Here is a 12,251-nt window from a genome sequence, read left to right as displayed (position 1 = left end):
TCATTCCAGACCTGAGTGGTACTGTTGCCAAATTCAAAGCCAATGCTTTTTTACAACTCTTACCTTTGTGTAATGAAACTGCATCGGATCATCTGTGGAGAGAGAGACATGCAGTCCCTTATGGAGAAATTCCCTTAGTGGATTTTTGGAGTACTCCAGGAATAGGCTGTTGTTACTAAGTGGAGACATGGCAATGGGTATTTGTGCAAGATAATAAAGGTACTGGAGGACAGGACTCTGCAAAATAACACAGTTGGCATTTAATGGTGCTATGGGATAATGAAAAAAAGAAGGATTTCCTTTGGATAAAATGGAAACAGCACTACAGAAGGAGGACTAAGATAAAAAAAGTTGACATTAAACCCTGACTTCTCTAGAAAATACTTAAAAGTCTGAATTTTAAATGTTACTGATCTTTTTAAAAATAATTTACATTCTTCAATATATGTCACCTTTTTAAAAACAAGGTGATGTAATACTACTGTCGATTAGTAAGTGTATATAACTGTTATATTATATTGGCACTGCATTTGATACTAACTGTATGCCTTCCCCCAAAACCTGAAATTCACGCACAGCAGATGTACAGGAACTGCTAAGCAATTTGTTATTTTCAAAGCTGCAGTCCAATAGGTGAGTTTTAGGAGCAAAAGAAGTTTTAATTAATTAGAAAGCATGTGTTGCTGTTGTACGTAATATAAATGATCTGTGATTGCCTCATCTTTATTATTATTTTGCCTTAACCAACCTAGGAACCTAAAAAGTGCCTTTATGAGTGTTATTATTTGTAGTATCTGCTATGCCAGCTTATTGCACCAGGTCAAACAGGAGAGAGTGAAGAGGACAATGCTTTGGTCACACACAGCCTTAGTACTACTTAATTTTAGGAATTACTAGTTGTGAGCATAGTATCAGACATGATTTTAGGCCAGCTTTTTCTTTGTTCTTGGGTATGTTGAAAAATACGAAGATTTTTCCAGCATTAACCAAAAAACAATACAACTTATAAGGGAACTCTTTCTAAAAAATTACAGTACATTCAGTGCAAGTCTGCCACCCACTGACCGATTATTTTAATTACGAAACAGTGCCCTGCAGATGAACTGAGTGATGGTTTTTATTAACTACAGTGCCAGGAATTATAACGTTTGTTCTGTCATAACAGTCGAGTTCTGTCTAAAATACTGCTGTGTTGTTCAGCTATGTTAAATTTCTTGATCAAAATAATCAAACCCGAATGAACCCTGAAGTACAGAAATGCCAATCAGGCAATATGACCTTTATCCCTGTACAGAAAAAACCAGAGCTTTCCTTAAGCTCTTCTGGGACCTAAACCAGGGAGTAGTAACAAGTCTAAGCAAGTCTTGAATTTTTTCTATGTAATTTTAGCTCTGCTTGGAGTAACCAAAAACAGGTGCTGCCAAGTCTTTGACATATCTGAACAGTTGATCTTCCCTGTAAAGACATAGCTTTAAAATACATGCTCAGGAAAAGCTCTCTTTTTGTAGCTTAAGAAATAGGAAGTTCAGTTGAGCTTCTTAATTTCATTGAATCATGAAATAGTTTGGTTTAGAAGGAACCTTAGACATCATTTATTTCCAACACCCTGCTGTGGGCAGGGACAGCTTTCACTAGACCAGGTTTCTTGAAGCCCCATCCAGTCTGGCCTTGAACACTTCCAGGGATGGGGCATCCACAGCTTCTCTGGGCAACCTGTTCCAGTGCCTCACCACCTTCACAGTGAGGAATTTCTTCCCAATATCTAATCTAACCCTGCCCTTTTTCAATTATTCTTTGTCTATCACTGCCTACCCTTGTGAAAAGTCCCTCTGCAGCTCTCTCAAAGCCCCTTTAGGTTCTGGAAGGTGCTACATGGTCTCCACAGAGCCTTCACTTCTGCAAGCTGAACAACCCCAACTCTCTCAGCCTTTCCTCACAGGAGAGATGCTCCAGTCCTCTGAACATCTTCATGGCCTCCTCTGGACTCTCTCCAACAGATCCAATGTGTTCTTGTGTTGGGGTCCCCAGAGCCCCCAGCACTATTGCAGGTGGAGTTTTTGACCAAACTGAAGAGTTACTTGTGCCTTGCTAAGAAAGTTAATTAATGAGGCAGCCCAATAACTAACGTGGGCTGCCCAGATAAAGTCAGTTTGGTGGCTGCTGTTTGAACCAGTGACTGATATCTTAAGCACACAGTGATTAGTTTAGGTGAGCAACCAAACAATACCTTCTTCAAGAGCAATCCGTGGGAGATGTTGTCTGCAGTGAGGAAGGCTGACACAAGGTGTGTGATAGACCCAGCTTCTCCACAGTGAGGGCGAAACAGGAAAGTGCACATGCCTCTTTCCCTGAGGAGATTAAAAGCAAGTTCCACTCACAAAAGTGCACTGCTCTTTATCTATTTGGTATATAATTGTCATTAATGTAGTAACTTAAAAGAAGAAAATTAAAAGTTACACATTCTCATAGTTGGACGTGACATCTAATCAGGCCTACCTGTGGGCTGCTGTCTAAAGGGGCCCCTTCCACCACCTGACATATTTGTGTCTTCCTCCTTCTTTCCTGCCCCAGTTACACCTCATTTAGCAATTGTCTGGCTACTGGGTGAACACTTACTGAACAGAATTCAGTTGAGGGAACTGACAGATGGAAAACTAAGTGAAGCCATGCAACTTGTGGCCGCAAAATTCCTCATTCAAAATGAGGGAAGAAGTGAAAGCACATTGCCAAGAGTTACCTAACACTACCTAGTGTGAAGAGAACCTGCCATCTCACCAGGTTAAGTGTAACATAAAACCACATCCTGAGAAGCAGAGATCACCCAGGAGTGTTAGGTATTACACTAGACTGTAATTTCTAGAATTATTTTATCATCTATACTAAAAGCAATGTTGGGGTTTAGGTTTTAATGGACCCTGTTATTCAGTGTAGACAAATGTCCCGTAAGTATTTGGAGATGTTCAAAACAAAGAATTTCAACAAGGAGTGCTAGAGTATAAGGCAATTCTAGGACAGATGTTTAGTAACATTTCTCCTGAAAATAGATGTGAGGATGTAATTAATCCATCCTCACTAATACCACCAAAAGTATACAACAGTCTTGTCATGGACTGGCTGTCTGGACTCAATACTCAGTATGTTTAACAGGGTGAACAGTTTTACTGACTCATTGATGAATTGTGTCATTACCTCACCTAGTAAAGAATATTTAATGATTATCTGGGGGGATTTTAAAACAGTAGTTGAAATGACCTTGAGGTAAAAAAGAAATGTGTAAGTTCTGACAGAATCTGTCTTTGGAATAGAAAAAGCATGTAGACTACAGAGAATGTAAAAGAAGAGAAAGGGATGACTTAGTTATCTAAGTCATGTCTTAGTGTGTCCTTTCCATTACAGAATTAAAACTAACAACCAGGTCTGTTTGTTGCACATACAAGGTAATTTAAGGTGGGAGTTCTTATTATGAGTTTGGATCAAATGGGACGATAGAGAAAGAAATGCTTGAAGTAGCAGTGGGAGAGAAAAACTAACATTTTGAATGTTAACTTGGATGAAATGGTAAAATGACAAATCTATGCACCTTTTGTGAGAAAATCCCCAAACGTTTTACAAATAATAATGAAGCAAATCCTTGCAAGGTAAGTGATGGCACCGTCATATCAATGGACAACCTCACTGAGCCTCAGCTGGAGTCAGTTGTGCAGATCACTCAGTGAGTCAGCTGCAAATTTAGCAACATAACCTCACGCTGAATTTCAGGCTTTACTGAGCCTGATGCCAAAACCTGCTTTGACAGTCTGACCTCACAGTCCTGCATTACTGCCTGCATTACTTGCCCAGACACTGGGCTCAGAGGTAGTAAAACTGAGTGACTCAACAAGCATGCTAAAAGAAGTTAGCTAGAGGTGCAGTTTATAATTGTGTCCTACTTTGTCTGATAGCAGCAGCCCTTAAACCAGTATTTTACACCAGAACTTAAATTACTCTTAAATTACCAGGAAGCTACCAAGAGGCAGGTACATTATATTTGGAAATCCACTGTGAAACCAAGCAAAGATCAGTAAGTCAGCCTTGTGGGGTTTCTTCTTTTGTTTTGCTTGATATATTCAGCTTTAAGGAATTAAAAAAACCCACAAAAATACACACAAATATCGAACCAAGATATTAATCTGATGACTTTACAATTTCTGAGTATTTCATTTGAATTAATTTTGTAGTTAGTATTTTCAAAATAATTCACGTACTCCTCTTGGACTCTCTAAAATAATTCAAAATAACTCTTGCTTCAGAAGATATGTAATCTAGAGATGTAGTTAGAGACCAAGATACTGATTTTCTGGAAGCTTGCAAAAGAGAAAAATGACTACTTACCTCCTAAGGTTGTTTAGCAACATGATGTTCACATACATATAATACAAATAATAGCTATATGGGGGATTCTTCTCACTGGTCCAGAGGTCAGGGTTAAGGCTCTTGTCAGAGAACATATGGCCACTGTGTTTGGATTCATCATCAACACTGTCAAAGCCAGTCACCTGGTGGGAGGAGAGAGTCACAGAAATCAGGGTTTTCAAGAAGCAAATTTGAAATGTCACTCTTGTTTCAGGACTTGCTTGAACAAAGCCTCCACTCCCTCTTCCTTCATCTCCCTCCTGTGCCAGCAGTCCTGCTGCCCTGCCCTCCTACCATGCCATGCAGACAGCAGGAATAACATGTTTTCTTGAAAGAAGTTTCACCATTTTTTAGTTCTGAGACAAACAGGAAGCCCAGGTGCACAAAAGCCTTCAGGCTCCTGTGGGGGCTTACAGGGCTGTAGGACTCCCTCAGATCCAGACTATAATCCTTTGAACTCATCTGCTTTGTTATTTGATAAGCAGCTGAAGGCCAGAGGCTCCCAGGAAACCTCAGAGTTCCGATTTGGGGCACACTCAGACATGTCTCTCTTAACCTCGTCCCAGCAGCGACATCCCCACCTCCCTCCTGAGTTCCACCAGGATCTACACAATGCCTCCTTTCAGCTGCCTCCCTTTTGGAGGCCAGTCCCAGAGGAAAGCTCCAAGTACACATCCTGGACTGAGATGCAGGAGAGAATGCAAACATTTTTGGTCATGGCTGAAAGAACAAATAAATAGCTGTTGAGCTGTTTCAGAGGAAACAAACAGCAACTATTTCACAACAGGACTTCACTCAGACTTCTATTAAATTACAAGCAATACAGCAATCTAATAATACAAGCAATCCACGCAGAAGGAAACGTTTTTAGTGTTTGGGAACAGCTGTGGATGAAAAAAGAATTATGAGTAGAAGAGGATCCATTTCATAGAAGACAGGAAACCCAAACATACTTACATATTTAAGGAATAGGTGCAATTCTTTGTGGTCTTTGGGATTGACTGTTGCTTCAAACAAAGGTAAAAAGATGTTCTCCAACATCTTCCCAAAACTAGGCAGAATATTTTTAGACCTAAATATGTCACTGAAGGGGAAAAAATAGACATATTTTTTAATTAGCTTGCATTTTCCTCCACTTTCATATTTTCTGTTATTTGTGTATATTCTACAGCTTCAGTTCCACCAGGACTGAGAAACTCAAAGTTTATGTCAGGGTAGGGATTGTCTCTGTGCTCTTTTTCCTGCACTGCCTGGCACTCTGCTTCATCCAGGCTCTGCTGAAGCTCTCGAGTGCTCCAAAAATAGAGGCAGTATGCAGGGGTAGATGGTGTCTAACAACAACCTGCTGTCTCGGTGACCCTTTCCCTTACAGCAACCCAGATACTAAGGTGAGATAAGGAATTACCTCCCGTGAAAGCTGCTGTTTTCTGGGGCTGTAACTACTCCATAGGAAAGCAGAATGTTCTGCTGCAGTGAGCCCCTCAGAAAAGAGGGACAGTAGTTCTGTGAGCCCTTAAGGGCATGACTTACTCCAAGTGCCGACTGCACTGTGTATGCAAGGAATTGCTACGTAAGAAATTAAAGGAGAGAAACCTTCTCCCCAGTGAGAAACACACTCTGGGGGATATGTGTGACTGTGACAGCTCTGTCTCCACTCATATTCCAACTGTGCCATTTCCAAACATGAAGCTCAGCTCTTAAGGCTGACAAGATTATCAGGGGAGACTGTATTACAATACACAGTATTGGAAACAATGAAATCCCAAAGGGTGCTTAAAAACTAAGAAAAACTGATACTGATTTTAGCTTGTAAATCATCAGTCTGGGTTGTGTTTCCAAGTTCGCTGTTATTTAGTCACTGATCTTGACAGTAACAATTTTACAGAGCATTTTCTACTCCTTCATGGAATTCAAGAGTTGATTTATCTCATTAGTAAATTATATCTTAACTTGCCTTTGAATGCAGCTTGATTTCACCCAGTTGTAAGTTCTGGTTTCAGTGTCTTCAGACTTACAAATAATTCACAGTAGTTTCAAGTAGCTTCATAAAGAGTAGATTCAAACCCCATCTCCTCTATTCCACCCCCAGACTGTCAGGAAAACTGCACCAACGGCCAAAAATAAATTCCCCAAGCTATTGCTTACAAATAGAACTACAGGACAGCTAATGAGCCATCTAAATATTATCAGAAATAAAGTCATTGGTATGATTTCAAACTATGAAAATTACCAAGAGCTCCTGATTACTTACTAGATTCTGGGAACCTGAATTATCCAGCGCATATTAGGGGAATAAACTTTATGCTTAATGAACCATTTTGCCAAGTTCAGCCATTCATCTGGAGACCGTCCATAAATGGATAAGCGGGGTTCTGTATACTGGTACTTACTTTCTTCTAGTTCACGGGCTACTTCCTAGTAAGTAATAAATATATTTGCTTTAATATGGATACTGAAGATCATTTACAGCTAGTAATAGATTTATCACTGTATTTTCCTCAGACCAGACATAACTGTATTGACACCCTTTAAAAATAAAGGGAATCCCATGTCTACTAATCTACTATTTTATTTTAGGCATCTTAATAATCTACCATCAAGCTATCTCATGTCATTTGAGTATAACCGTATATATAACTGAGTATAACTAACATCTAGATTTAGAGGACAATATTCTTGTGCAGTTACTACTAACACTCTTGTCAGGCCTATGTTTAAAGTTGGTAAATCAGAGTTACACTATTTAAACTGCAGTAAATGTCTACATAAAATATGCAGACCAATTGAGAATCTGACCCAGAATCCATGGTAGTAAGCAATTTTAAGGAAATTCATTTTAGACAAGTACTTCTATGCATTTAAGAAGAGGTGACACTACATCACAAAAACTACTGATTTTCTTGTTCTGAGAAATTAATTTGAAGCCTGTTGCAGGCATGTGCAGACAGAGATTTCTGCAGAGGCACTTCCCTAGCTCCTCCTTCCCCAGCAGATACCACTAACCAACTACATCCTAACAAAATATTAAGCCAGTGATTTGACCCTCGGCCACTCTCCATTAGTTTGAAACTGCCCACAGCTCTGCTTTGAGCTCATACACAGCTTATGTGCATGTTCTAACTCATCAAATTATTCAGAGAGCAGCAGGGGCTGACTTAGCAGAGGTCTTTCTCTGAGGAATTGTTGAGCGAGACCGGTACTTGGAATCACTTAAGCACAGTGTTACCTCTAGACACAAATGTCATCACAAATCTATTCCAAACCTTCATTTCTCTACAGCTGGAAAAGCTTGAAACTTATTTACCTTGACCATACGAGCAAAATATTCACCACCAATATAGTTCTCAGTTTTCAAATACAAGTCCCTCAGCTCACTGGCACCAACTGGATTGTACTTGGAATTGAATTTGTCAAATCGATGAAATGTTTGACGACCCTGGAGGAGGAAAAAACCCAAGTAACCATGGTTTTAAGAACACACAATAGTTTATAAATTAAATTGCCTAGCAATAAAAGGCACAACAAGAAAAAGCCTGTGCAAACTTCCTTCAGACATGCAATGTAGTCAAATTCTGATTTAATAAGTTATCACACAAAAACTGTAGAAACTAGAGTTTCACACTTGGAAAATGACTCTTTTTCTCATTTATTTTGTCATTTTACTAGACTTACTGCATGGACATCTAAAGAGTCCACAGTGAGGTCATAGGGGTCCATGTGAAGGCTTTCAAAGACTTGCTTTAAAGTCATCTTCCTGCCTTTTTTCTCTGCAACAATCCTGTCAGGCTCCGTTTGATAGGTGTGCTTAATAAACCTCAGTAAGTGCTTCTGGTTCATGCAAGCAGCAGCGTGGATATGAGTATCAACCTGAAATCAAAAGGTTATTCATGCTTATCATCCACAAACTTCAGTTAGCAAAGTATCCATGTCAGTGACAACAGCGACTAAAGCCTTCTAAAATATCCCCTAAGTATTAAATGGGTTCTTGCCTAAGCAAATCAAAATGTTTCAGAACCCTGAGATTTTGATTTGGGGGGAATTATTCAATAAGTAGAACTATAAGTAAGGTAGCCCTAAGAAAATTTCAATGAGATACATTCTAAGACCCTGGGTTCAGATTAAATTGGATATTTCCTTAAAGGACACCCTGATCCTTTAGTATCCTTTTTTTTCATTCATGAATCAACAAAGTCTTTCTAGTTATAGACTGCAATTATAACTATCCTTTCTGACTGAAAGGACCTGGAGTTCTTGGCCATTTCCAAAAGCACAGTTCATTTTTGTATTTCAACCATATGAAGTATCTTAGGTCACCAGAACCAAAGAATATATGTGTGACAGATTTTGGTCACTATTTTTTCCAAGTTTAATTATAATACAGCAACTCATAATGCTGATTTATTTTTCAGATCTCTTCTCTTTTCTTAGATCTCCTCACACACTAAGGGAAGTGCATATTCTAACTAAAGACCAGAATATAAACTTAATCCTAATCACTTAATTGTTTATCACTGCCTAATTCAAATATACCAGACACATTAAAGCTAAATGAACAAGCAAGAAACATTTTGCTATCTCAAAGTACAGAACATAAAGTACGTTACTAATGCACAATAAATAATACTGTGTCTAAAACAGTAAAAAAAAAAAAGCTATGCTTAACATATCACACTCCTCAGAGTACTTGTATAGATATTTGAGCCCAAGTGGATTTTATACATGTGTTAATTCAGGTTAATAAACATTTTCTGGTTTAGCTTTTTGTTTACTATAAACTATTCCTGGATCAGTGAAATACTATTAGACTTGGTCAGCTTGTATGGGAGAGTGAAATAACAGTTAAGAGATGCCCCATAAGCTCTAAACATTCAGGAAAAGCAAGTCACAAGCACAGAATACAGGTGTAGGGAACCTGAGTAAGTGTAGTTTATTTAATTTCAGAATGCCCTGGCCTCAGCAGTGGCTCAGCTACTGGAATTAATGAGTCTTGAAAAAAAGCCAGAACAAAACACAGCACAACACTTCCTCTTTATTTAAATGCACATGAATTCGCTGCTGTCAGGAGAGGAAGGAGGGAAAGCAAGGACGGGTTTTGTTTCTTTTGTTTGCCTGTATGCAAGGATCACATGACATGGTAGTAGTTGCACTGCTTTTAAAATCCTGCTTCCCCTTGAGAAATCATTCTCTGTGCCTCTGCCAGTCAGTGAGCTCCTGTGACACCTTCTCCACTCACCACAAACACATCACATGCAGCCCTCCAGCTCAGCTAACCAGGTTTATTCTGAGAACCGAGATCTTCCTTTGTTGTTTTTTTAACTCCTCCTTCTCCCAAAACACGTACATATCCCAAAAGTTAAGAGACCTTTCTGAATCTCCTTCATGCTTTTTTTCCAGAGAATATGCAGTACTTTAGCTACCTTTTTTTATTACCCAGTATATTTTGACCTTTAAGTAAGCAGCAACTTCAGTAACAAAGAGTCATAAGACTCAAGTCAAAAGTCATAAAAGTACCACAAAGCTTTTTGACTTCATTGTTTTTTAGGAGCAATGCAACTTTTTGGAAAGTTTCAATGACTTGAGCTTTGAGCTACCCAAGCACATAGGAAGTTACTCTTTATGCTCTTGTGTATTTTCACCATTCAGGGTGCAATCCTAGCTAAATGAAATATCTGAACACAGAATCCTCAGACACAGCATAGATGGGCTGATTTGGTGAGGGATATTGTCATTATTGTTGTTGTTATTTGAAATGTTACCATGCTAAAAGATTGTTACTAATTTCATTGTTATTTATTATGAAAGGCTTCTACTAAAAGAATTTGAACGCACTGAGTTCATATAAGGGTGACAAATGCCCCCTTTGCCTCCTCCCTGTCCCCAGAAAAGACAAAATCAGTTCCATTTTAAGCTGTTACTATTTCATTCTTCATACACTACATGAAGTAAGCTGAAGCTTTTCTGGGCCATGAGTAACAAGCCCCTGCCACAAGGCCTACTTGCTTCTATTTGCAAACATTCTGCTTGCATTTTTGAATTAGCTACAGTGCCACTCCAGCCCAGTTTCTCCTTAGTGGAAAAAACCAGGGCTGCATGCCCTTAGCCAGATTTCCTATTGCATTTCTTATTCTCCCATCCCCCCAGGACAAAACCTTTCACTCAAGGTCACATTAATCTTCAGTGAAAGGAAAAACAGAATGACCAACAGAAGCCTGTCTTGGAACACAACATTATATCTTCATTGAAATCATTGGTTTAAAAAATGAAAACCACTGTTAACATAAAGGTTTAATTCTTTTAATTCCATCATTCAAGCAGTGGTGGGCATCAGTTTTCTTGCAATTAAAGGATGGTAGAATTCCCTTCACTCAGCAGTTCTACATGTAATGAAGACAACCTTTTTCCTCTGCACCTTTCAGTTCAGACTGAGAAGGGGCCACCTTCCTTTCCTTATTGACCTGCCCACCCCTGCACTTCTGCCTGCAGGCTTTGGGCTCAAATGCACACACTTCTCAGTCAAGGTGGCTACATCTGTGTACGACTTACAGCTTGAGAGAGTTCCCATTGCCCTCCAAATCATGTCTCACCAGCACCAACTTCCATAAACCACTCTGCCTCCTCCCTTATCTTCCCACATTCCTTCCACTGTCTCTCAGATCTCCACAAAACATCCATCTCATATCTATTTGTGGATGCTTATCTGTGCATATCAGACACAGTGTTGCACTGAATTAGGCACATGAGAAGTGGTAAGTACAGCAAAAAGAAATGCCGAGGCCGCCCCAGTGTAATGCCACTGAACTTTCCCAGTGTGTAGGTCAGTTGTACCCACAGCTGCACACTACTGTGTTTGCTAAACACATACACTTGAACTCAGAAATACTTCCAGCCCAGGAGCTCTGGGCTGCATGGACTTGGCACTGAATCCTCTGCAGGCTTTACTTCAGTGCTGGATTGAAAGGAAATCATTCCACATCCCACTGCTAGATTCCCTGCTCACCAATACATCCATAGTGCCTTAGCTCTTCAGGTAAGATGGCAACAGCTTTATACAACACACTCGATTCTCTCCTTGCAGTTCTGGAACAGGCATGACAGAAGCACAAAATACTCTGCCCTAGGGTAGAGCAGAAATGCTCCTGGCAGCAGAAAATAGTCCCTAGAGCTCATGAGCTTGCCTAATTCATAATTATGGCATCCAGAGCAACCCAGAAATCAGAAGAGATGAGAATCCCTGTGCCTCCAGCTTCTTGTTTGGCTGTGCTTGCAAAACATGGAATCAACCCCCAGAGTGTTTGTATTCACATAAGTACAAAAATACACTGCTGTGAAGAGAAATAAATCTCTTTTTCTGTTACTTTGATTACTAAAAGAAGGGATAGAGGAAAAGCTTTCTTGATGGTCTCTACAGAAATTCTGCATTATAACAATTGATGCCTTTACACCTGACCATAGTTTGTGCTCACTTGCAAGACTGAGGGTGGACACAGGGATTTATCTCAGCATCTGTTCAAGACAGGAGGGCAGAAGTAGCACTCCCAGTGCTTTGAAAGCACAACATACAGCTCTGCTGCCAGTTAACAGTGGCAAGGCACCACCACATGTCATGCTAACCAAGGTGCACAGGGGCATTCCCTTTGGATCTCATGCTAACCCATAAGTCTTCCCATTCACTGTCACTTTGGTTGATATGATGAAACTGAATTTCAGCACCCAAGTCAGTAAGTAGGTACTGAGGAAAAAAGAAAAATTAAAAAAAAGAAAAAGAAAAAAAAAGCTAACAGAATGAATCAAAGTTCAGGGAAGTTAAGGTACAGATTCAATGTTCATTCATGAGGCTTGTAATCATATATTTAAAAAGC

At 39.6% G+C, this 12,251-nt stretch overlaps 1 protein-coding gene across 2 annotated transcripts in view; it reads right to left on the bottom strand.

The window, feature by feature from the left end:
- Positions 1-12,251, bottom strand: part of AMPD3 (adenosine monophosphate deaminase 3) — a 32,606-nt gene that overhangs the window by 5,357 nt on the left and 14,998 nt on the right. For both annotated transcript variants that reach the window (XM_051803896.1, XM_051803895.1), the window contains exons 7-13: positions 8,065-8,259; positions 7,697-7,828; positions 6,644-6,807; positions 5,350-5,476; positions 4,372-4,535; positions 2,228-2,348; positions 64-237 (exon numbers count right to left, since the gene is read on the bottom strand). In XM_051803896.1, coding sequence (XP_051659856.1) covers positions 64-237; positions 2,228-2,348; positions 4,372-4,535; positions 5,350-5,476; positions 6,644-6,807; positions 7,697-7,828; positions 8,065-8,259 — 1,077 coding nt within the window. The remainder of the gene's footprint in view (positions 1-63; positions 238-2,227; positions 2,349-4,371; positions 4,536-5,349; positions 5,477-6,643; positions 6,808-7,696; positions 7,829-8,064; positions 8,260-12,251) is intronic.

Source organism: Manacus candei, unplaced genomic scaffold (assembly GCF_025592945.1).
Source record: "Manacus candei isolate 608988 ecotype Guabito, Panama unplaced genomic scaffold, ASM2559294v1 h1tg000060l, whole genome shotgun sequence".
Taxonomy (NCBI): Eukaryota; Metazoa; Chordata; class Aves; order Passeriformes; family Pipridae; genus Manacus; species Manacus candei.
The sequence above is the reverse complement of the archived record's forward strand: the minus strand, read 5'-3'. Positions and strand labels throughout refer to the sequence as shown.